We start from the raw sequence: 26,865 nt of genomic DNA on the forward strand, positions 1-26,865 counted from the left end.
GAGATCCGGGAATCACTCGTTCTCTTCCGGAGTTACTCACTCGTAAAATACAGAACGGTAAACGATCAGCCCAACGCGGCTGTCGTGAAGATTAAGGGAAATCCCTTTATCTACTTCCCACTCGGAGCCTTCGAGAGTCGCGTCCGTTGCATAAGATGGCGACCGCGCTCTCTGACCCTCCACCAATCGCGTGCCGAATCGCCTCCCGATCGCGTGAGGCTCCAAGGAGGCCACGTCACGCGGTGGGCGGGGCACCAAATCTGGGTGAGAACAGGTGGTTTCACCGGTGGTTTCTCACAATATATATATATATATATATATATATATATATATATATATATATATATATATATATATATATATATACATGTGTGTGTGACTGTGTGTGTATATGGATAAGAGAGTGTGTGTGTGTGTTTGTGTGTGTGTGTGTGTGTGTGTGTGTGTGTGTGTGTGTGTGTGTGTGTGTGTGTGTGTGTGTGTGTGTGTGTGTGTGTGTGTGTGTGTGTGTATAATTGTATAACATGTCGAGTAGAATATGTGTGTGCACAATATACAGTACATGTCATGTGTAATATATATTTTCTGCTTTGTAAGCCTGGTGTTGGCTTAGCGGTTAGGGTGCCAGCTTGGGATCCTAGGATCCTGGGTTCGAATCCCAGTCGATTGCTAAATTAACACCAGACTCAGCCTGTCATCCTTCTGAGGTCGGCAAATTGAGTACCAGCTTGCTGGGATGAATGACCACGGTGTGTACCCCGATTTAGAACAGGTACACCGTATCCCTGTGCATTGTAAGAGGCGACTAAGGGTTGGCGTCAGGAAGGGCATCTGGCCATAAAAACATTGCCTCAAACAGGGAACCATGATTGTCATGGGGCCCGCAAGGCTAACCCCCGCGCTAGCGGGGAAAATGGCCTTAAAACGATCATTCATTCATTCATGTCATGTGTAATATGTGTGTATATGATGCACAGTACATGTCGAGTGTATCTGCATCTAATATGCAGTATAATATGTCACATATAGTGTATGTGTGTACATAATATACAGAACAACATGTCAAGTATATGTGTGTACATAATATACAGTACAACATGTCAAGTATGTATATGGGTTTATATAATTATACAGTACAACATGTCAAGTATACGTGTGTATGTAATATACAGTACAACATGTCAAGTATACGTGTGTATGTAATATACAGTACAACATGTCAAGTATATGTGTGTATTGTTACGGATTCCTAACTTCCGTTATTGTGGTTTTCCTCCACTTGAAAGCTTTCGGATTCTATGTACTATTATTGTCTTCCTAAGGTTTATTGTTTATGAACAGTTATTAAAAGTTAAAAAGGTTAACTTAAAATGATACAGGAAACCAAACGAGAGGACAATGAGGTGAAGAGGAAGATGCGGCGCGAGAAAAGTGGGGGAAGACGCATGACGTCAGCGCCCCGTACCTAGCGTGGTCGAGCATACCTGGCGAGTGAAATTTGAGTCCTTGAAAGGAATCTCGTGCGATCGGTGTCATCGCTGGCGTTGTGGAAAAGCCTGCGAAGCCAGGTACAGGCGTGAGGTTCCAGAGAATCTTCGCCTCGAGGCCGCGGCTTGAGTGAGAGCCGTCCGCCATTTCGCCCGCGCGCTACCTTCATCGGAAAAGGTTTTTGTCGCGTCGGCTGGGCTTATCCTCCGGTGGTTTGCCGGGGATGGCTGTGCAATACAGCGGTGTTTGAAGATTGCACTGCGGTTCGCTGATTGAACGGTGCATGTGCACGTCTCGATCGCGTTTTTGGGAGTTCCCTTTCCACGGCCCGTTTGCTGTTAGTGTGGATGACGTGACAGCCCACGCCTTGCCTACACCTCCTTACTTGCCATCGTCCAGTCGCCTCATCTCCGTGGAGTTACAGAGACATTGAGAAGGGCTCGGTTTCAGTCCCTGGTGGGGCGGGGGTGGGGGGTGGGGTACCGTGAGTTTGAGCTAGGTTACCTTCTTAAGATCTTGATTGAATGGTTGATTGCCACCATTGTTATATCGTTCGTTTTGTGTGCTTGTAATATATTATTTGTTCATTCACAACCAAGAGTGTGGTTTCCTTATTGATTTGATTGTTTCAGCTGATGGTTTCCTGGATGGTTTCATAAGTGATTGATTTTGAAACTGAATAACTATTCTTTCTGCCGTGACCCCTCTCGGGGTTCGGGGATATACCGAAACCAGAACGTCGGGGAGGAACATGTAACAGAAATTGGGGGCTCGTCCGGGATCTAAAATTCCCTAAATTTCGTCCGGGATCTAATTCCCTAGCATTCCCAAATTTTCCAATTTTGGAAATGTTTTCAACATTCCCAAATTTTTCAAAAAACATTATTTTTTGGGGGGGAAATTTCTTGTGTGAAGGTTAACAGGTGTTAACGGATAGTCACCATGGAGTTTGACGCAGAGACATTTACAGCGACCCCTAGTGAGGCACAGTTCCGAGCGTTACTAAAATCGGAACACTTGATATTGGGCAAACATTTTAGCTTGGAGGTCCGAGCTAAAATGAAGAAAACAGAGATGCAGACAGTGGTGATAGAATCTATGGTGGAATGAGGAACATGGAGAGAGGGAGCCTTGGATTGGTTACCAGAAGAACAGGAAAGTGTGGAGCTCCAAAAAACGGAGATGCAATTGAAGAGCCAGGAAAGGTTAGAAGAGAAAAAAGCAGAGGAAAGGAGGGTGGAAAGAGAACTCCAGGAAAGGTCAGAAGACAAAAAAGCAGAGGAAAGGAGAGCTGCAAGAGAACTCAAAGCAGATGAGAGAAGAGCCGAAAGGGAGTTAAAGGACCGTGAATTGGCGCGTCAGCAGGAAATTAAAGTCAAGGAGCTGGAGTTAATGAGAGAACGGGGAGAGGTACCACCCATGCCGACTGGTTCGACAACTAGTCAAAACACCTGGGATGTTGGCAGACATGTGAGGCTGGTTCCACCCTTCAATGAAAAGGAGGTAGCCAAGTTTTTTTTACACTTTGAGAAAGTGGCTCAAATGCTAAAATGGCCGGAGGAGTTCTGGACCATATTACTGCAAAGTGTTCTGGTGGGTAAAGCTCAAGATATCTATTCGGCTTTACCGGTTGACCAATGTGCAGATTATGAGATAGTGAAGAAAACCATTCCTCAAGGTGGAACGAGGAAAACCTCAAGGCCTATGAATTGGTCCCTGAAGCTTACCGGCAAAAATTCCGGAACGCCAGGAAGAGAGAGAATGAGGCCCATGTGGAGTTTGCCAGAATGAAAGAAACCATGTTTGATCGGTGGTGTGATTCAAAAGGAGTCGGGAAAGACTTCGAACTATTGCGACAATTGATCCTGGTGGAGGAATTCCAACAGTGTGTCCATGAGGACATTAAAGTACATCTGGAGGAAAAGAAAGTACCAATGTTGTATGAGGCGGCAACCATGGCAGATGACTATGCCTTAACACACAGGATGAGGTTCCATAAACCTAACTTCCCGCCTAGAGTTCGCACGGAGAGTTATGATACATCTGGTGCAGAGAACGAAGATTCAGGGGGACGGCCTCGAGATGACTATGAGGACCACTCTGATACTACGACTTCTAGAAATCAGAAGACAACAGTTCCAAGGCAGACTTAGCCTCCGGGGGGCTCGAGGCAGACCACGAGGTTCTCCTCCGGGCCTACTTGCGCTTTTTGTCATAAACCTGGACACTTGATGTCCCACTGTTATGCTCTGGGAAAGGAAAATCAGGAGCGGAGTTCGACTAGTACCACTCCGAATGCAATGGCAAGCTTGAGTAATCGCCCTCAAAAGAGTTACCAATCATTTATTTCAGAGGGGTTGGTGTCACTGGATGGAGACCCGACTACCCGGAGACCTGTTAGGGTATTGAGGGACACAGGAGCACATCAATCTTTAATGCTTGAAGGCATCTTGCCATTGTCAGAGGAGACGGCAACTGGTGATAGTGTTCGTTTACAGGGGATTGGTGGCTGTGTTAGAGCTCCACTTCATGCCATCCAGTTGGAGTCTGATGTGGTGTCAGGACCGACACTGTAGGTTTATAAGCCACTCTTCCTGTAGAGGGAGTGTCTCTTGTTATCGGGAATGATTTGGCCGGTGGTCAAGTTTATGGTAACCCGATGGTTGTTAAAGAGCCCAGTAGGGAAAACAACTCCACACCAGTTAGGGATGGCGACAAATTTAGCAAGTTATTTGTAGGTGGACTGAACTTCAAAACAAAGGAAGATGTTCTGGAGTCTGCCTTCAGCAAATATGGACCACTTTTGGAAGTGCTGCTGATAAAAGACAGGGAGACACAAAAGTCAAGAGGGTTTGGCTTTGTCACGTTTGAAAACTCAAAGGACACCAGAGAGGCAGAAAAGGATCTGAATAGCAAGGATTTGGAGGGTCGGACCATAACAGTAGGGAAGGCATTTCGTAGGCGTCGAGAGGTCTACAGGAGAGTACAACTGGGCGGTAGTTTTGGTGGTGGCCGCAATCGATATTATTATGGAGGCTCCCAGAGTTACGGCAGCTCCCGAAGGAAGGATTGTCAGAGTAGTGGCCGAGAAGGAGACCGCTATACATATGAGTACCGTGACAAGCGGTCCCACCGTAATTATTATGAAAGTTCAGGAAAATTGAAGCACTGAATGCTGCGGAGCCGCCGAGCCAAGATTCCTACACGGACTAACCGTGAACGCCACGTTCCTAAAGGCGTCCATGTAGTGAATACTTCCAGGCCTCACCACCCCAACCATCATGGAACCTGGCTTTCAGCTCGGCCTCCCGGGAGGAGTGTTGTAGTTTTGCTTGACTTGGGATTTTGATTACTATCCCTTAACCTTCATTCAAAAGAAACAAAAAGTAAAATCAGAGGGGGATGAGATGGAGTTTGGCTTTGCAGGAGTCCAACTGGGAAATTGAACATGTAAAGGGCAGGGACAATGTCGTTGCTGATGCTTTGTCCAGAATGAATTAACTTTGGAAATCTCTGTGGGTTGTGTAAAATTTTGTTGCTTTATTTTTGGGGAATGTTGAATATTGTTGCCCACGATAATTGGTGATTTGGGTTGTGAGTTCATTTTTGGTTGTTTAAAAAGTTTGCATGCAAAGAAAGTTTTCGCTGTGTTCAAACTTTCTTTCTTGAGGGGGGGAAGTGTTACGGATTCGTAACTTCCATTATTGTGGTTTTCCTCCACTTGAAAGATTTCGGATTCTATGTACTATTATTGTCTTCCTTAGGTTTATTGTTTATGAACAGTTATTAAAAGTTAAAAAGGTTAACTTAAAATGATACAGGAAACCGAACGAGAGGACAATGAGGTGAAGAGGAAGATGCGGCGCGAGAAAAGTGGGGGAAGATGCATGACGTCAGCGCTCCGTACCTAGCGTGGTCGAGCATACCGGGCGAGTGAAATTTGAGTCCTTGAAAGGAATCTCGTGCGATCGGTGTTATCGCTGGCGTTGTGGAAAAGCCTGCGAAGCCAGGTACAGGCGTGAGGTTCCGGAGAATCTTCGCCTCGAGGCCGCGGCTTGAGTGAGAGCCGTCCGCCATTTCGCCCGCGCGCTACCTTCATCGGAAAAGGTTTTTGTTGCATCGGCTGGGCTTATCTCCGGTCGTTTGCCGGGGACGGCTGTGCAATAAAGCGGCGTTTGAAGATTGCACTGCGGTTCGCTGATTGAACGGTGCATGTGCACGTCTGGATCGCGTTTTTTGGAGTTCCCTTTCCACGGCCCGTTTGCTGTTAGTGTGGATCACGTGACAGTCCACGCCTTGCCTACACCTCCTTACTCACCATCGTCCAGTCGCCTCATCTCCGTGGAGTTACAGAGACATTGAGAAGTGCTCGGTTTCAGTCCCTGGGGGGCGGGGGGGTGGGGGGTGGTGGGGGGAGGGTACCGTGAGTTTGAGCTAGGTTATCTTCTTAAGATCTTGATTGAATGGTTGATTGCCACCATTGTTATATGGTTCTTTTTGTGTGCTTTTAATATATTATTTGTTCATTGACAACCAACAGTGTGGTTTCCTTATTGATTTGATCGTTTCAGTTGATGGTTTCCTGGATGGTTTCATTAGCGATTGATTTTGAAACTGAATAACTATTCTTTCTGCCGTGACCCCTCTCGGGGTTCGGGGATATACCGAAACCAGAAGGTCAGGGAGGAACACGTAACAGTATATAATATACAGTACAACATGTCAAGTATATGGGTTTATATAATATACAGTACAACATGTCAAGTATATGTGTGTATATAATATACAGTACAACAATACAACATGTCAAGTATGTGCACACTCTGTGCACACCTTCAAGTGTAAGGTGTGCACCGAGGGAGCTGCAGATGGTGGAAACGTCGAGTTGGATCTTGGAGATGGCGTGAAGCTGGAAGGTGTGAAAACATTTTGTTACCTCGGAGGCATGCTGAATGGAGAAGGTGGATCAGACTCGGCAACGGTTGCTGGAGTGAGATGTGCATGGAAGAAGTTTCGGGAACTGAGTGGCGTGCTGACGAGGAGGGGAGTGTCGTTGAAGCTGAAGGGAAAGGTGTATGCTGCATGTGTGAGAAGTGTTATGATTTATGGGAGCGAGACATGGGTAATGAACGTAGAGCAGCGACGAAGGCTGGAAAGGGTGGATATGCGAATGGTTCGGTGAATGTGTGGAGTTTCGTTGAGAGAGAGGAAGATAAATGATGAATTGCAAATAATGATGGGAATAGAGCCTGTGATTGATGCTGTGAAGAGGAACAGGTTGAGATGGTTTGGTCATGTGTTGAGGAAGGATGAAAGTGACTGGTTGAGAAGAGTGATGGAAATGAATGTAGAAGGAAGTAGAGGACAGGGAAGACCGAGAAAGACTTGGCTAAAGATGGTGGAAGAAGAAATGCGGGCAAGGGGGTTAACAAGGGGAGATGCAAAAAATAGGGCAAAATGGAGAAGATTGTCATGGGGACCGCAAGGCTAACCCCCGCTCTAGCAGGAAAAATGGCCTTAAAATGCATGTTGTTGTTGTGTTGTTGTACAACATGTCAAGTATATGGGTTTATATAATATACAGCACAACATGTCAAGTGTATGTGTATATATAACATACGGTAACCTACAACATGTCATGTATAACATACAGTAGCCTCTAATATGTCATGTATAATATACAGTACCGGTAGCCTATAATATGTCATGTATAATATACAGTCGCCGATAATATGTCATATTTAATATACAGTAGCCTATAATATGTCATGTATAATATACAGTAGCCTATAATATGTCATGTATAATATACAGTAGCCTATAATATGTCATGTATAATATACAGTAGTAAAGCACGGCGTTACGCGCGCTGCTTGCGAGCAAGGAGGAAGCGGACAAGCGGTAACTTATAAGCATCTTTATTTCAGGAGCTCACTGTAACACTAGCGCGCTCTGGGCTGCGCGCGCCGTGTCTATCCTCAGGCCACGCCTACCCCTCGGGCGTGGCCCTCGCCCACTTGGTGCGCCGAATGATGTCACCACGCCAGTGGGCTTTTGTGTCCGCCACACGCGCCCCCCCAGAATTCCCGCGCACCTGGAGGGCCAGTTTGCGGGGCAGACGAATGACCCGGCCGAAGCGTCCCCTGGCGATCGGCGGCGTCCGGGGTGCAGGGATGCCAGGTGGGATGCCCCTGGCTGCCCCTGGGATGGGTGCAGGACCGGGGGGCGGCGTGGCGGCGGGGCTGGGTGGTGCCGGGGGTCCGCCCGCAGGGGGACGGCCCCGACGTGGGGGTCGGGCCACTGGCGGTGGATGGTCCACGTCGAGGTGGGCCGGCTTGAGGCGGTCTACCGAAACGCGGTCAGGAGTACCGCCGATGTCCAGGGTGAAGTGCTTCGCCCCGGTTTCCAGCACGCGGAAAGGCCCGTCGTACGGGGGCCGCAGTGGTGTCCGGTGGGCATCGTGGCGGACGAAGACGTACTCCGCCGTGCGAAGCTCCGGGGCGACGTGCGTCGGTGGGTGCCCGTGGCATGCCGTTGGCACCGGGGCGAACCTCTGGGCGGTCTCTTGCAGAGCGGAGCGCTGCTGTGCCGCGGACCATGGTGCCGCGGAGTCGGGGAGGAACTCGCCCGGCACCCGCAGCGGTTGCCCGAAGACTAACTCCGCCGCGGATGCGCGCAGGTCCTCCTTGGGTGCCGTCCGGAGGCCCAGCAGGACCCAGGGGAGCCTGTCGACCCAGCCGCCGTCGCGGAGGGTGGCCCGGAGCGCGGCCTTCAATGAGCGGTGAAATCGCTCACACAGGCCGTTAGCCTGGGGGTGGTAGGCCGTGGTTCGGTGCAGCCGGACCCCGAGCCCCTGCGCGACCGCCCCCCAGAGCTCCGAGGTGAACTGGGGGCCGCGGTCGGACGAGATGTCTGAGGGGGCGCCGAACCGGGCGACCCAGGTGGCGATGAAAGCCTGCGCGACATCGGCCGCCATTGTCGACGCCAAGGGCACGGCCTCCGGCCACCGGGTGGTGCGGTCCACCATGGTGAGGACGTAGGTGAAACCCCATGAGGGGGGCAGAGGTCCCACCAGGTCCACGTGGACGTGGTCAAACCGGCGTTCTGGCACCGTGAACGGGGCCAACGGGGCCTGGGTGTGCCGGTGCACCTTGGCGCGCTGGCACGCGAGGCACGTCCTGGCCCAGCCGCGGACGGCCTTCCGGAGGCCATGCCAGACGAACTTGTCAGCGATCAGCCTTTGGGAGGCCCTCGCGCCCGGGTGGGACAGGCCGTGGATGGCGTCAAACACCTGGCGCTGCCAGCCCGCGGGCACGATGGGGCGAGGACGCCCGAGGGAGACGTCGCACAAGAGGGCCACGCCCGCGCCGTCGAACGGCACCTCGGTGACGCGGAGGCCCGTGTCGGCGGTCCGCAAGGCCTGGACGTCGGGGTCAGCGGCCTGGTCCGCTGCCATCCGGGCATAGTCGATGCCGAGGTGGACTGCGTGGGCGACGGCCCGGGAAAGGCAATCCGCCACCAGGTTGTCCTTCCCCGCGACGTGCTGGATGTCCGTCGTGTACTCTGACACGGCCGAGAGGTGACGCTGCTGCCGGGCCAACCACGGCTCAGTGACCTTGCCCATCGCGAAGATCAGCGGCTTGTGGTCGACGAAGGCAGTGAACGCACGGCCCTCGAGCAGATGGCGGAAGTGCCTGACCGCCAAGTGAAGCCCGAGCAACTCGCGGTCGAAGGTACTGTAACGGCGTTCGGGCGGGCAAAGCTGCCGGCTAAAGAACGCCATCGGTTGCCAAGCTCCACGCACCCATTGCTCGTGCACCGCGCCCACCGCGTAGTCCGAGGCATCGGTGGTGAGGGCGATCGGTGCATCGGGCGCCGGGTGCGCGAGCATGGTGGCGTTAGCCAAGGCGAGCTTCGCGCCCGTGAACGCCGTGTCCATCTGCTCGGTCCAGGTAACGTCGCCTTTGCCCGGCTTACCTCGGAGAGCTTCGTGCAGGGGGCGCAGGAGCTGGGCGATACGGGGCAGGAACCGATGGTAAAAGTTCACCATGCCCAGGAACTCCTGCAGCCCTCTGATCGTGCGGGGGCGCGGAAACCCCTTCACCGCCTCCACCTTGGCCGGCAGGGGGACGGCTCCGTGCCTGGTGACACGGTGCCCCAGAAAATCGATTATGGCGGCGCCGAACCGGCACTTTGCGGGGTTCACAATCAGGCCATGCTGGCCCAGGCGTTCGAAGAGCGTGCGGAGGTGGCGTAGGTGCTCTTCGCGGGACGCGCTGGCGACGAGGATATCGTCCAGGTAGACGTAGACAAAATCCAAGTCGCGCAGGACGCTGTCCATCAGTCGCTGGAACGCCTGAGCCGCATTCTTCAGACCGAAGGGCATGCGCAGGAACTCGAAGAGTCCGAATGGCGTGATGACCGCCGTCTTCGGGACGTCCTCCGGCCTGACGGGGACCTGATGGTAGCCGCGTATGAGGTCCACCTTCGAGAAGAAGGACATGCCCGCCAAACGGGCGGAAAAGTCCTGAATGTGGGGGACGGGGTAGCGGTCGGGAGTCGTGGCGTCATTGAGACGGCGATAGTCCCCGCACCGTCGCCATCCCCCATCGGGCTTCGGCACGATGTGCAGCGGCGACGCCCAAGCGCTCTCTGAGCGCCAAACGATGCCGAGTCGCTCCAGGGTAGCGAACGCCGCTTTTGCCACCGCCAGCTTCGTCGGCTCGAGGTGGCGTGCCCGGGCATAGACCGATGGCCCGACGGTGGGGATGTGATGGGCCACCCCGTGCTTGACGGCCCCCGCCGAGAAGGTGGGCCGCGTGAGGGCCGGGAAGCCGGCGAGGAGGCGGGTGAATGCATCCGCTGCCGGAAGCGTACAGACCAACGTGGCCGGAACCGAACCGTTCGGCAAGCCGCTTGGCAAGCCGCTCGTTGAGCTGCTCGACGAGCTGGGCAATGCACAAGCGAGCGAGCTGAACGTCTCGGCCTGGACAAGACGTCTGCGCTTGACGTCGACCAGGAGCCCATTAGCGCACAGGAAGTCCGCGCCAAGCAGTGCCATGGGCACGTCGGCGGTGACGAACGTCCATCGGAAAACGTGCCCTCCGAACCGCAGAGAGAGGCAGCGTTTTCCATACGTACGGATGGGCGTCCCGTTTGCGGCAAGCAGCGCGGGGCCCCCACCCGCGGCGTGCTTGTCTGACGTGCCGGCGGGAACGACACTCACCTGCGCTCCCGTGTCGCACAGGTAACGGCGCCCGGAGAAGGTGTCTGTTATGAACAGCAGGCTGCTCGAACGGCCGGTGCTCATCGCCACTATTGAGCGCCGGCCCGGGCGTTTCCCGACCTGTTGAAGGAGCATGGCGGATGACACTGCCGAGCTTCGTGGCCGAACTTGGCGTGGAACCAGCACCAGGTGGTGGAGCTGGAGGAGCGCGGCTGGCTCCGCCAGGCCGGTGGAGTTGGCGGGTTTCCCCGCGGTGGCGGTTTTCGCCGCGGCGGTGGGCGGGGCGTGGCGGCGGTCACGAGGTGCGTATCAGCATGCTGCGTATGCTGTATAAGCTGATGCTGTGGATCAGCAGCATCAGCAGCATCAGCAGCATCAGCCTCGAGGGCCGTGACGGCCACGCCGACTCTCGCCCGCATGTCCGAAGCGGCGAAGTACCTGTCCGCCTCGGCTGCCAATGCTCGGGGTTCCGTTAGCCCGGTCCCGGCCAACGTGAGGCGAACCTGCGCTGGAAGTTGGCGATGGAAAAGCGCCCGGAATAGAGAACCGGGGGCTTCGTCGCCCAACAGTGACAGCATATGGTCCATTCGGACCGACGGGCGCATGTCACCGAGCTCGGGGAGATCCAGGAGGCGGTCGGCCCGTGCGTCGTCCGTGAGGCCGAACGTGGCTAGGAGTAGCCGCTTGAGTGCCTCGTACTTGTGGCCGTCCGGTGGGTGGCGAAGGACGGACACAACTCGAGCGGCCGTGCCGGGCCCGAGGGAGGCGACGACGTGGCAATAGCGCGTGTCATCGCCGGTGAGGCGCCGAAGCTGAAATTGGGCTTCGGCCTGGACGAACCAGACTTCGGCGTGAGCCTCCCAAAATTCGGGAAGGTTGATGAAGTTGGCCATGGCAATGGTGTCACGTGTGGAAGGATCGCTCCGGCAGATCCAACGTCGAGGGGGTCACCAGTAAAGCGCGGCGTTACGCGTGCTGCTTGCGAGCAAGGAGGAAGCGGACAAGCGGTAACTTATAAGCGTCTTTATTTCAGGAGCTCACTGTAACACTAGCGCGCTCTGGGCTGCGCGCCCCGTGTCTATCCTCAGGCCACGCCTACCCCTCGGGCGTGGCCCTCGCCCACTTGGTGCGCGGAATGATGTCACCACGCCAGTGGGCTTTTGTGTCCGCCACAGTAGCCTATAATATGTCGTGTATAATATACAGTAGCCTATACTATGTCATGTATAATATACAGGAGCCTATAATATGTCATGTATAATATACAGTAGCCTATAATATGTCATGTATAATATACAGTAGCCTATAATATGTCATGTATAATATACAGTAGCCTATACTATGTCATGTATAATATACAGTAGCCTATACTATGTCATGTATAATATACAGGAGCCTATAATATGTCATGTATAATATACAGGAGCCTATAATATGTCATGTATAATATACAGTAGCCTATAATATGTCATGTATAATATACAGTAGCCTATACTATGTCATGTATAATATACAGTGGCCTATACTATGTCATGTATAATATACAGGAGCCTATAATATGTCATGTATAATATACAGGAGCCTATAATATGTCATGTATAATATACAGTAGCCTATAATATGTCATGTATATGTGTATTTTATTTTGTATACTAAATCGAGGTATTGAGACATAGTTGTGAACAAGGAGCCAATAAAAAAAAATGGAGGTATTCATGTTGGAGATATTGAGATAGAAGAATGAAATACAGGAAGTAGAGGCAGAAGGAAATTGAGGCAGATTGAGATCGTGTTTTGGGCTGAAAAATAAAAAATAAAAATAGGATTTTTTTGAAGCGAGGAGGGGGAATAGGATAACTTTGAGGAGGTAGAAAGGGCAATACCTGGGAGAAAATAAATGGAAGGAGGAACGTGGCATAAAACCATAGATGGAATTTGCACGCTGGCTATCCGAGGAGTAGGCCTTGAGCAACACAAAAACAAATTCGACAAGACAGCACAACAAGGCATGATATAACACGGAAAATTGGACAAAAACAAAAACAGCAACACAGGGACGAAAATATAACAGACATGACGCATCTGGTACGGGAAACTTAGCTTTGATGAAGCGGAAGGAGCTGATGCAGATTAAACCTACACGTGGTGCCAACACGAATCGGAAGTCAGATTTCAATACATTATCGTATTTTTGATACATTCGAAGAAAATACAAATGATTTTGCACATTGCATTTTATTCACATCATCGTGCTTACAAATGCTGATAACTGCAATTGTGTGGCAGTTGAAAAGTATGAAGTGGAACAGAAAAGGCGCTGCTGCTCAGACGGACAACGTATCAACCTGCCTGAGGAGACGTGTGAGAGCCGTGCTGAATTTGTGATTGAGGAAGATGGCTGTCGTGAGATCTACAAGGAGTGTTGCAATGCTGCACTTGAGGAGCGTGAATATCTGCAGGAATATGATTACGATGATGGCGAAATGGACATCTATGCACGCAGTATGTCCAAATAATTTTTAAGGAATTCACAATACATTGTTGCATTGTTGCTGTCTCAACCCGCCCCCCTTCTATTGAACCCCGTGGAGTTTATTGCAAAGCCAGCACAAAGCAAACACATAGCAAAGCCGCTCTGCGGGGAAAAATGGCCTCTAAAGGTGGTTCTTCTTCTTCTTTCAGCACAACCTGGGAGGTGTTTTGTACAGTACAGTACATTTTATCTTCCTGTAAATCTATTCTCCCACACTGTACTGCGTCCATTTTGTTGACTAGTATAAATAAGTCCATCAAATAATAAATACGAGTACCCGACTGCAAAGCCGCAATGAGCTGGCGAAGCCAAGCCTCTTGCCACTATTTTACCCATCACTATGGCATCAGTAGGTTAGGTAGTTGGTAGTAGGTAGGTGTAGTAGGTACCGTACCTCATTCAAAATGACACCATTTGCATTCTGGATGAGATTAAAATTGATAAAATTTACTTCTTGATTAATTCGGTGAATTCCGTCTCAACTTCGGATATTTCCGGCCGTGAAAAACTATCCCCTTCGGCCACGAGGTTTCAAAAAAATAATTCTTCGTCAATTTTAGAGTATTTGACGCCGTTTTCACCCTCCGAAACGTGGTAATAAGCTTTTTTAAAATATTTTTTCAAATGCTCGAATCTCATTGGTTCCGGTGTTTGGTGACGATTTTCGTTGAAGATAACGAGGTTGGTCTTAAAGTATTTTAATTACAAATTAGAGGTGCATTAGATTGTGAATCAAACAAAGACGGGTGAAACAAACTCCTATTGAACTTTTTTGCAATTTTTGATGCAAACTTCCGCATCCGGAAGATGGCGGCCTCCATTGAGTGATTTGGTTTTTGAAATATTTTTTCAAATGCTCGAATCTCATTGGTTCCGGTGTTTGGTGACGATTTTCGTTGAAGATAACCAGGCCCGTGCGGGCCGAGGTTGGTCTTAAAGTATTTAATTACAAATTAGAGGTGCATAAGATTGTGGATCAAACAAAGACGGGTGAAACAAACTCCTATTGAACTTTTTTCAATTTGTTATGCATACTTCCGCATCCGCAAGATGGCGGCCTCCATTGAGCGATTTGGTGCGTCAAAGCTTGGAAATTCTCAAGCCAAGGGATCCAGCAAAATCTGGCTTTGCAACATAAAACATACGCGTTCATTGACAACACCGGCTTTGCCGGCTACTAGTACCCGACTGCAAAGCCGCAATGAGCCGGCGAAGCCAAAGCCTCTTGCCACTATTTTACCCATCACTGTGGCATCAGTAGGTTAGGTCGTTGGTAGTAGGTAGGTGTAGTAGGTACCGTCGGTGTAGTAGGTTGTAGTAGGTGTAGTAGGTGTCGTAGGTACCATTTGCATCTGGATGAGATTAAAATTGATAAAATTTACTTCTTGATTAATTCGGTGAATTCCGTCTCAACTTCGGATATTTCCGGCCGTGAAAATCTATCCGCGATGGCCGCGAGATTTCTAAAAAAGAATTCTTCGTCAATTTTAGAATATTTGATCCCGTTTTCACCCTCCGAAACGCGTAATAAGCTTTAAAAAAATATTTTTCAAATGCTCGAATCTCATTGGTTCTGGTGTTTGGTGACGATTTTCGTTGAAGATAACGAGGTTGGTCTTAACGTATTTTAATTTCAAATTAGAGGTGCATTAGATTGTGAATCAAACAAAGACGGGTGAAACAAACTCCTATTGAACTTTTTCGCAATTGTTTTATGCATTCAAATGCTCGAATCTCATTGGTTCAGGTGTTTGGTGACGATTTTCGTTGAAGATAACGAGGTTGGTCTTAACGTATTTTAATTACAAATTAGAGGTGCATTAGATTGTCAATCAAACAAAGACGGGTGAAACAAACTCCTATTGAACTTTTTCGCAATTGTTTTATGCAAACTTCCGCATCCGGTCGATGGCGGCCTCCATTGTGTGATTTCGTTTTATAAATATTTTTTCAAATGCTCGAATCTCATTGGTTCCGGTGTTTGGTGACGCTTTTCGTTGAAGATAACCAGGCACGTGCGGGCCGAGGTTGGTCTTAAAGTATTTTAATTATCAATTAGAGGTGCATAAGATTGTGAATCAAACAAAGACGGGTGAAAGAAACTCCTATTGAACGTTTTTCAATTTGTTATGCATACTTCCGCATCCGCAAGATGGCGGCCTCCATTGCGCTTCGGAATTTTCAAGCCAAGGGATACAGCATAATCTGGTTTTCGACATAATACGTACGCGTTTATTGATAACACCGGCTTCGCCGGCTTTAAATAAATAACAAATTAATTACTGAATTAATAATTTGACACAGGAAGCAGCCATTAGGCCCATCAAAGCATATATTATTATTAGCAACCGATGGTTGTTTGTCCGTGCTCCATCCCTTTTAAATGCTGAGCGTCAAGCAAGAAGCAGCAAGTACAATTTTAAAAATATTTGGTATGACAGCCAGAGTTCAAACCACCGACCTACCAGACTCAGAGTAAAATCTCTAACCATTATGACAAAGCCACTGAGTCTGGTATGGTAAAGTGTACATAAATATATAACATGTATTAATTGTGTGTTGGTCATGAAGATGCTAAAACATATAAACAACACCGATCGTCTAAAAATGGCATAGCCGAGCTTGTTTGATACTTTAGTTGAAGAAGATAGTATGACCTGGGTGGGGATACCAGTTAGCAGTTAACAAATAATGCAAGTATGAATTTTTTTTGACATCAGGCATGGACATTAGCCTGGTGTTGGCTTCGCGGTTAGGGTGCTGGCTTGGGATCCTAGGATCCTGGGTTCGAATCCCGGTCGATCGCTGAATTAACGCCAGGGGGGTTGACTCAGCCTGTCATCCTTCCGAGGTTGGCAAATTGAGTACCAGCTTGCTGGGATTAATGATCCTGGTGTGTACCCCAGTTTAAAATAGGTACACCGTATCCCTGCGCATCGTAAGAGCGTGACCAAGGGTTGGCGTCAGGAAGGGCATCCGGCCATAAAAACATTGCCTCAAACAGGGAACCATGATTGTCAAGGGGCCTGCAAGGCTAACCCCCGCTCTAGCGGGGAAAATGGCCTTAAAACGATCATTCATTCATTCATATTCAGGCATGGACAGACGGTTCGTGAATGACTTGGGTAAAACAACGGCGAATGGCAATTGATGAACCAATAAATTCCACATTCTTGTGCCATGTTCAGTCGAACGTCAGCCATTGGCAGCAGGTTCGTGAAGGACTTTTTTTTTTGGTTCACGAGTTATCAAGTGACCACTATATTCGTCATGTGTGTGCGTCTGTCTGTATGTGTGTCTGTGTGTCTGTGTGTCCGCCGCATAACTACCCGATGATATCATCCGATCTTGATGAAACTTGGGTGGGAGGTTGATATCATGATCTAGTTGTGTCCTGCCTAGAGTGGGCGTATTGCGCCCATTGTGGGCGGAGCCACGCCCGAAAAAGATGTCTTTTTAGGGGGTAATCAAATTCAAGCTACATCTTCTCCGAGTGGTTGGTGGAATCTGACAGGAGTTTCGATATTTGGTTAGGCCAATGTCATGTGTCTAGCCCCACGGAGCTCGATTTTTCATTTTTTTTTTTTTTGTTTCATTTCATTTTTTACCGAATTTTCGGTATTGTGTAGCTAACTAACCTCATCACTGATTAATGATTATACATTATTTTCTATCTCATTTCAAGGCCAGTAACCTTCGTTTTGACATTTCCGGGCCTGGCCTTTCCGGGCCTGTTTCGGTTATAGTCCGTCCTTTGTCATTCAATACCGCTCGCTCATGAACCATCGTCGTCTCCTGACTTGTCTTTCTTTTTTTGTATACAGATTAGAGGTATGGCGGTATACAGGCTCGTGTAAGAGGTAAAGTGACTCAGCATACACCGTCTTGCACAGAAAACGCACCCAGTCTGAATGTTGCTATATCCAGCGAATGGCGAAATTGCAAATGGGAAATCCACGAATGTCACCAATGGAAACCCTTACATCATTTCCTCATTCTGCTTTTAATTCAATATCTCTATATTAGTACAGCAGATTTGTGATTGAATTGTGCACTTTATGGTAAAAGCAAGAAATCTGGCACAATGATTCTATATACCCTAAAGTTTATTTTCAGATCGGGACCCATCTTGAAGGTCACGTGATTTGACCTTGGTGGCCATTTTAAATTCGGCAATTTTGATTTGCGAGAATGGGCTGCCATACCGTTCACGGATTGTAAACTTACAAGTTGATGCGCGCCTATGTTTAAAATATAAATGTAGGATTATTTCGCAGGATGCTGACTTTGGTAGGTATAAACCATTTATAAATGTGTATTAGAATAGTGATATGACTGACAGGTGATAAAGATCTGCACTTGCCGTGCAGTCAGAGATTCCATTCATTCTCAATTGTTTGTTTACATTTTGTAAAACACCAGACGGCGTAATTTCACCTATTTCATACTTATTATTATTTCGACTTATTATTATTTATAATACTTATTATTATTATTATTTCATAATAATACTATGAAATATCATACTATATACATTATCTGAACTAGTGAGATACACGTGCTATGCACAGGTGGGAGGCCGGAGGCAAACAGGCAATGCAGATACGGCGAATGCTAAACCATGAAACCAATGAATTCCACATTCCTGTAGCACCCTCAGTCGCACGTCAGACATGGACAGCAAGGTCGTGAAGGACTTCCATGAAAAACGTTCCAAAAACGCAAACAAACGTGTACGTTCATGTGTAGAAACATCGATCGTGGGTCTGTGGTGAATCTGCATATGGCGATCCGCGAAGGTCACGTTCAGAAAGTAGAAACCATCACGGCATGTCGTCATTCACTTGAACTCGATATCTCTTTTTACATTCCAAACAACATAAGTCCAATCACAAATGAATCACAAAATAAACTTTTAACAACATTGTTAATGTTTCTTTCATTGTAAAAACTACCAAGTCAACAGTTAAAAGGATTTTGAGCCGATGGGTGTTACGGCCTTGGCAAGATCGATGGAGACAGCGATCTGTTAGCGTATACACCGCCCAAATAGCTATGTGGAATTCTCTCATGTAGAGATTAAACTCATGTCGTTTGAACTTTGGCCGAGGTCATTATTTACTTTTAATGATGTTTATATACGATTTAAAAAGAAGATAATTGGTTTTGGGTCGTCCTTTCCGCATATCTCGTGGGATTGTGAGTTGGAGAGACGGCCGTGATGGCGGGGAGGGGGTTGGCATTCTCCCAAGCAGGGATTCAATCCATGTCCTTATAAAAGGTCTTTGTCCGAGGTCACCGAATCCGATCGGTGCAGCCGTTTGTGCGACACCCGGGAAAATAACATTATGTGGGAGTCCAAAGCTGAAAATGCTGGAGGCCAAAGCTGAAATTGGAAAAACAATATAGCCTATTTTACTCCAGGTGGTCCCAGTATTACCCACCCAAAATATCGTTGCGATCGGTTCAGCCGTTTTGCGATACCTTCGAATGGACGGACAGACGGATGGACAGACAGACGGACTGACATTTGGTGAGTTATAGTAAGATTCTTTGTCTCTTTTATGTAATAAAAGCTCATTAATCAATGTTATTGTAAAATATTTAATAAAAGATTAATTCAACCGGACATTTTTTCAGATATGTTATCTGCTGTGGGAAGCAACAAGAAGCTGATGTTTTGGATGTTAACTCTTTGTTGGAGAAAAAGAGGGTTGATGCCTGAAACGCCAGCCTATCCTTCCTTCCCATGGCGGATAACATATCTCAATCTAATCTTTAATCATTTAATATATTGTCCTGCCTATGCACTGATGCGGAATGACCCTAACCTTCACGATTAAGACTATATTTCCATTCTACGATGAAATGCTTAATGTGTGTTTCTTATGCCTGTTCACATCTCCTTATCAGATGCAAACGAGATGATGGCGGGAGAAGTTTTCATTCGCAGTGACTTCCCACTTAGTTTCTTATGGAAAACACTTGATCTGGGTTCATGCAGTCATCAAGTGAGGTGAGGATGTTAGCGCAGGTGAGGATGTTAGCAATAGTAGAAATAATAATCACAGACAGTCATCTTTTGAGTAGTCAGCCAAACTATAACATATCTGGGGCACAAATTCAATATTTTGAATAATGTCATATGGAAACAATTCCAGCCACTTTGAATAACAATTAGATAGGCCGGGTCTTCTTGTTAGAGCCATTCTCTCTGTTGCATTGTATATTGTCATGAAAGCCCATGTTCATTATCTCTGTAATCGAAGGTGGACGGAGGTTATGTTTTCTCCCATGTTTGTTTGTCTGTTTGTCTGTGAACAGAATATCTCAAAAAGGTTGTGGACAGATTCGGACGAAACGTGGTTGGGTGAAAAAATCTGATTAGATTTTGGTGAAGATCTGGATCCGGATCGGGATACTATAATTTTTAAGTGATTCTTCACAATTGAGAGATAGGGCCAAAACAATATATAGCAGGATATCTCAAAAAGTTATGGATAGTTTTGAACAAAACTTGGTGGACAGGTTTGGTGTGTGACAAGGACAAATTGATTCGATTTAGTTGAGGATTTGGATACTATAATTTTAAGTGATTCTTCTAAATTGAGAGATAGGGCCAAAAACGATTTTCACACGATATTTAAAAAATTTTGGACGGATTATGACAAAACTTGGTGGATTAGTTGGGTAGGTGACGAGGACAAGCCAATTCGCTTTTGGTTCAGGCTCGGATCCAGTTCCGGCCTATCAGTGGGATACGGCCTATCAGTGGGCGGAGGTATGCGCTTTGCTGATTGACGGTTAGTTAAGTATATCACTGTTTGGCATTGCGCTCCACTCTAAACTTACAATAACTCATGGCAATTATGAAAGTACACACACAAAATTTAACACCATAAAATTCAAAAGTGGATGGTGTAAATTCAAAAATCTTATCCAACCTATTCTCTATCTATCTATTAATATGAATATAATCAGTGTATGAGAAATATTTTCTCCATTACATTCCATCCCACTTTGCCCGTCATTTATGTTTCCGTGTTATCACTTACATTCCTGATGTCTCAGAATTTTCTCTGTGGAAGTGTGAAATGTATCTGAGAATACTGTGCAACACTGGAGTTTTTGTAAACTTTTTCACATTTACTTAATTGTTGCATGCTGCCCTTTATTTACAGTGTGATTTTGTAGTACTGGTATATTTAAAAAAATCTTTCCTCACTCTGCATATAATTTCTTGCATTATTAGGAGAGGAGGGGAGCAAGAGAAGAGGGGAGGGAAAAGAGGAGGATAGAGGGAGGAGGGGCAGGAAGGACACTGGGAGGGGAGGGAAGAGGAAGGGAAGGAAGGGGAAGGGAGGGGAGAGGGGGAGGGTGGAGGGGTGAACGTGTGGGAGGGAGGAGGAAGGGGAGGGTGAGTGAGAGGATGGGGGGAGGCTGCAGGAGAGAGAGAGAGAGGAGAAGAGGTGGATGGGACTGGAAGGGGGGGGGGGTGGGGAGGGGAGGAAACAAAGAGGGGTGGGGAGGGGTGTATGAGAGAGAGGGAGAGACAGAGAGGGGTGGGGGAGAGACATAAAAACCCGCTTTCGATTCCTACCAACCCGTTTTCCATCACCTTCAACTTGCCACGTATGCATTGTTAATCTGATATGTGTGAACACCATGGGGCTGGCACCGCAGGTCTCTCAAAATACCGTCTGTCGCTTCGCTGAATATGGAGAAGGGATCTTCTTCATCTTTTTGTATTTTATGGCGTTTTCACAGTCGTGAAGCTCCATATACACCATGCGCCCAGACATAACAGCAGTGATCCAAGGAGCCTTTAGAGTTTTGGTAATCTATTGCTGAGTTTCTCTTTAATGCTTTCCAAGGTTGAAGAAGAAGAATTATCAGAAGCAGGCTTTCTTCGTAATGTTTTCCAGGTTTGAATAAAAAGTTTCTCGCTAAGTTTGAAGAAGATCTGGGTGGTGTATGTTGCCAAAAAACGAAGGGAATAATAAAATTGTGTTGCTTTTTCACGTTGATGTTTTCAATCTCATTAGTAGCTGAGTTTCTCCGTCATGTTTTGAAAAAGAAGAAAATAATAAGCGCTGATGCTTTGTTCACGCTGTTTCTCCTTATTCTTTATTTACAATCACAATCGTGAAATTATGACCATCGGAAATGGGAGGCGGTCAAACGCACAGACAGACACAATGGTTCACAATCTACAGACTTGGCATTTAATATGGAATATTTTTTTTGTGGGGGTGAACTTACTTGTCAAGATGTCTTAGAACCAAAAGTTCATTGGAATTATGATGAAATTATTCTAGATTTTGTTAATGTGACCTTCAAAAGAAACAAAAACCACATTTGACATTTCAAAACAAATAAATTGATCCTTGAAAGTGATGTAAACTGATATCGAACTCAATTCATGGACAGTACTGTGTTAAACTTCTGTACATTTTACGTTAACAAAAACAAAAGTTAAATTACGACTGGGATTACGGACAGTAAAATTACAGTTCAGTACTTCGTGTAACCCCCACGAGCATTCAGGAGAGCACGTACACGTTGAGGCATGCTGTTCACGAGATTTGCCAAGGTTTGGACAGGAATCGTTTGCCATGCAGTGACAATAGCCTGCTGCAATTCACGCACAGAGGTCGGCTGCTGGTCCAAGTGGTCGATTTGACGCGTTAATTCTGCTCACAAGTTCTCTCTCGGATTCATATCCGGGGACATGGCAGGCCACTCCATATGCTCTACACCACGGTCAGCAAGAAAGTGTTGGATCATGCGAGCATGATGAGGCCGTGCATTGTCATCTTGGAAGACAAAGTTTCCTCAAAAGGCTGCACGAGCAAATGGAAGCAATGTTTCTTCCAGAATGGCCCTGTACTTGAACTGGTTCAGGTTTCCATTCAGAACAACCAGGTCAGTTTTGTCCCCTGCATGAAAAGCAGCCCAAACGGTCACCCCACCACCTCCAGCTTGGACTCTTGGCACTATACAATCTTTGTTGTAGGCTTCATGCACTTGTCTGCACACTCGGACGTGGCCATCTTGACGATAGACCAGAAATCTGGACTCGTCACTGAAGATCACGTGATTCCAGTGTCCTGGCTGCCATTGACGGTGCTCTCTGGCCCACTGCAATCGGCGCTGGCGGTGTTGTCTGGTCAGGCATGGCTTTCTCAGGGGACGCCTGGCACGATAGCCTGCTTGAATCATTCGTTGGTTGACTAGCCTTCTGGATACAGGCACATTTGTCAGTTGCTGCCACTCAGCCCTAAGCTGATTAGCTGACTTGGTACGGCCATTGCGGATTAACCGGTGCAGCTGACGATCATCCCTCCTTGTGGTTCTGCGGGGACGTCCTGGCCTCGGTATTGGAGTAGGGACACCCCTCTGAGAATTTCGTTTCAGGATCTTTGACACCTGACCTTGAGTGATGCCATACTACCGAGCAATAGCACGCTATTTCATGCCGTAATTTCGTAAAGCCACCACTCCATGACAAACAGCATTGTCGAGTTGACGGACCATCTCCAGAGGAAGCGGCAATAACTTTTGGAGACGTGCAGCAGTTGTTTTCCACTAATACAGAACGCAACAACCCTTGTATACCCGACTGTGAAGCCAATCATCAAATGCACCTGTCCATACATTTTGCCACGCCACCTGTGATATAATCCTGTTGTGGACTTCTTGTTGCGACAGACAATCAGTGACATGGTTCTTTCAACAAATAAATCACCAAAGTGTAAAAGAAATTCACCAGATTGATATACTGAGTTAAGAAAGTAAACCCAAGTCAAGAAAAAAAAAAAATTCCATATTAAATGCCAAGTCTGTATAATAGACAAGTGAATAAAAAAAATTTATGCTAAATTAAAAAAGCAATGTTGGGATGACAAACTACAGTCTAAAAAGGTTCTAAACAAGATCGGGATGATGTTGGTTTAGAGTAGCTAACAGTATTGCCATCACATAACAATCCCTACATCACTGCCTCATTTACACTTCATCAGTTATCGCTTCAAGCTTCGACAAACACTCCACTGGTTACACCAGTACTTGATTACTCCTGTAGTGCAGCCACATACTGAGACTCTACAAATTATCAGCCCAAGTACAATGTTATAATATCAGTACATGATCATCAACTTCTTACAACCTGCATGAACATCTCCAATAACAGCATTCTATAATTATCTGCATTTGTGATTGATTACTCTAAGTTGATAAAAAAAGAAAAGTAGGAAAGACAACTGAGGCTGCAAGAAGTCCCTGAAATTATATCGGGGCTACTTATACTTATGCAGAAATTAAATATCGGAGCTTCTAATACTTTTAGCTAGGCCGAGCCCTAGACAATTATAGGCTGGAGGCAGTGATGTAGGGATTGTTATGTGATGGCAATACTGTTAGCGACTCTCTAAACCAACATCATCCCTATCTTGTTTAGGACCTTTTTGAGACTGTAGTTTGTCATCCCTACATTGCATTTTTAATTTAGCATAAATGTTTTTATTCACTTGTTTCTGTAATTTTTTTACAATGTGGAAAAACACAATGTTATGGTGCTCAAAGGATACCCAATCTTGGAGCAAAAGTGCCAAGATATCTTAGTCAGCAATGTCAAACACTGCATGTGTTCCTATTTTTATTTTTTTGTATACAAGATCGAGGTTCTTGTAAGAGCGAACATTAATCACAAAAAAACAAACGGACACACGTAAAGAAACAGTAGAGAACAGGGACATCGGGAGATCTGTGGGAGGGAGAGGGGCTTGGGGGGAGGAGGCATGGAAATGGGGGGGGGGGGGGGAGGAGAGAGTTAGAAAACACATGGACACTGCTAGGACTTCCAGGAAAGAAGTTGGTATTTCAAAAAAGTGGATCTGGGATGAATTAACAGGGGTGGAAAAGATCAAGGTTTTGGATGGAGGAAGATAAGAGATGTTGGTGAACAGCTGTTTTAAAGACCTGGAGGGAGGAGTGGGATTGAAGAGAGTGAGGGAGTTTGTTCCAGAGGCAGGAGAAAAGAGGAATGAAGGAGTGAAGGTGAGCAGAGAGTCTTGATTTTGGCAGTTTCACCAGAAGAGGGTTGCTGGCAGATCTTGTGCGACCTGTAGGAATATTTGGGGGACAGAGCACAGAGAGAGCTGGAGGAGCTAGGCTGGAGAGGAGTCAGTAGAAGACAGAAAGACCACCTACCTGCCTGCAGTGAGTGAGTGAAAGGCCCTCAGAGTCAGCTTTATCGCGGGAGATTCCAATGATTCTGAAAGCTTTGGTTTAAACGGCGTGAAGCCGAGATAGGTGTGAGGCAGGAGCACCAGCCCAGAGGGGAGAGCAGTATTCCATTGAGCTGCAGATGAAAACCCTTGTATGTGGTGAGGAGCTCAGGTGTGCCAAGAAAGGACTTCGCACGGTGGAGGATGCCCAATCGGCGACTGGCTTTGGAGGCCAGCTTGGAAATGTGGTTTTCCCAGGAAAGATCATGGCAGATAGTGAGACCCAAAAGCTTGAGTGGCAGAACTTCTTGGAGAGGATGGTTGAGAAAGTAGATGGGAGTGTTGTCCAGTTGTTCTTTTTGGAGAGACTTAGTGAGAGTGTCAGATTTGTCAGGATTGAAAGATATGTTGTCTTACGTAACCCTGACTGTATCTTGCAGCTGTCTTATTGCTCGTTTCTCCAAGAGTAATGTCTTCATCCAGCCTTAGGCCACACAATGACCTACCTGCACTTAGAAATTCCCAAAACAACTGGTGTGGTTTCCCTCTAACCAGGAGGGTGGGGACAGAGGGGTGGGCGGAGCCTCTCAGGAGGAATTTATACACGGCCGGACGTGAAAGACACTCTCGTGGTTTTTACTGTTTTGCCTACTTGAAATGTCAATAAAACATATTATACACTCGAACTGCAAGTGTCCTCGATAAACTACTATGAGAGTACGAAAAGATACTCCAACTTTCGTTTCGTATCAGTGGGTGGGGCCGACATTTTTTATCCGTGTCATCTCTATGTTAGTACATAGAGTCGAGAGTGCCAGCGCACTCTCTGATTAATAGTTTTGTAAAATTAACTTAAATGAAGAACTTTTATTAAGACAAGATAAAAAGCATTTATCTGTAGTGTCAAAATCCTTGGTCTGAGAAATCAGAAGACCTCGATAAAACTTGAGTGGATTTTCCCCAGGCAAAAATACAGTCACTAGGAATCATCAGAAAGACGTTAGTCAAACACACTGTACACGTGACACACTTTCTTATCTGCGCATGCGCATAGCAAGGTTCATGGTTGATCGTGTAACGCGGGGAAGGGCGTGGCCTTTTCAAACTATGATTGTGTCGGTTGAGCACGAGAGAACACGCTCTCAGAGAGCATCTGTAAATATTTAACTGTATAAATAAACTGGAGAAACAAATTATAACAAAGGATGCTGCACCAAGTAAAACTCCAGTCATTGCCATTGAGAGAGGCCCAGCTCAGAATTACACAATCTGAATAATTATTATAATATTTGAGTAGATGATGTTCTACTACTGATTTACAAATGTAGTAGTACAAACTTTATAGACGTGCTCACCAGTGGCGACCTGAGGGTGTCTGGCATTAAAAAAATTTTTTTTTAAATAACAATTTTCCCTCTCCCCCTTCCCCCACTCCCCCATACCCTGCTTCCACATCCCTCTCCCAAATCCCCAACCCCAGTAGCCATAGGTAATAGGGCATACACATTAGGAAACTAGGATCTTTATATTTAAATATCAATTAATTGACCATTGACCACTCCAGTCGATGCAGTATGCCAAAACAAAGATGAAAGGATCACTAAATGTCAATTCAAATATTTATTAAACTAGGGGACCCGTTGGTCTCTTGGACCAAATTTTAATTGGGGACTTTTGGATCTTTGGGGACTTTTGAGTCATCTGGGTCTTTTTGGTCCTCGGAGATTTTTGGGTCATCTGGGATTTTTGGGTACTCGGGGTCTTTTGGGTCATCAAGGACTTTTGGGTCCTCAAGGGTCTTTTGGGTCTTCGGGCACTTTTGGGTCATGTGAGTCTTTTGGGTCATCAATAACTTTTGGGTCTTTGGGGACTTTTGGGTGATTTGGGTCCTTGGGGACCTTTGGGTCATCAAGGACTTTTTGGGTCCTTGAGGTCTTTTGGATCCTCATGGACCTTTGGGTTATCTGGGTCTTTTGGGTCATCAAGGACTTTTGGGTCATCTGGGTGTTTTGGGTCATCTGGGTCTTTTAGGTCGTCAGGGACTTTTGGGTGTTTGGGGACGTTTCGGTGATTTTGGGTCCTTGGGGACTTGTGTGTCTTTTTGGTTCTCAGGGACTTTTGGGTGATTTGGGTCCTCAGGGACTTTTGGGTCACCTGGGTCTTTTGGGTCATCAAGGACTTTTTGGTCATCTGGGTGTTTTGGGTTCTCAGGGGTCTTTTTGGTCTTATGTGTTAATGGGTCTTCCAAGGTCGAAGGGGTCTCAGCAGTCTAAAGGGTTAAAAGGTACATTTGAATAGTATGTAATTAATTAATTGACGTCAAAAAGTATGCCTCACACACGCACACACACCTCCTCCATTCATAGTAGATTCAATTCGAGTGGATTCCT

The 26,865-nt window shown here is 47.0% G+C and overlaps 1 protein-coding gene across 1 annotated transcript in view; it reads left to right on the forward strand.

Annotated features, from left to right (window-relative positions):
• LOC137431468 (complement C3) overlaps positions 1 to 26,865 on the forward strand; it is a 613,976-nt gene that overhangs the window by 309,841 nt on the left and 277,270 nt on the right. Inside the window, exons 18-19 of the mRNA XM_078782039.1 lie at positions 13,001 to 13,216; positions 19,161 to 19,263. Coding sequence (XP_078638165.1) covers positions 13,001 to 13,216; positions 19,161 to 19,263 — 319 coding nt within the window. The remainder of the gene's footprint in view (positions 1 to 13,000; positions 13,217 to 19,160; positions 19,264 to 26,865) is intronic.

Source organism: Myxine glutinosa, chromosome 7, assembly GCF_964187855.1.
Source record: "Myxine glutinosa chromosome 7, kmMyxGlut1.1, whole genome shotgun sequence".
Taxonomy (NCBI): Eukaryota; Metazoa; Chordata; class Myxini; order Myxiniformes; family Myxinidae; genus Myxine; species Myxine glutinosa.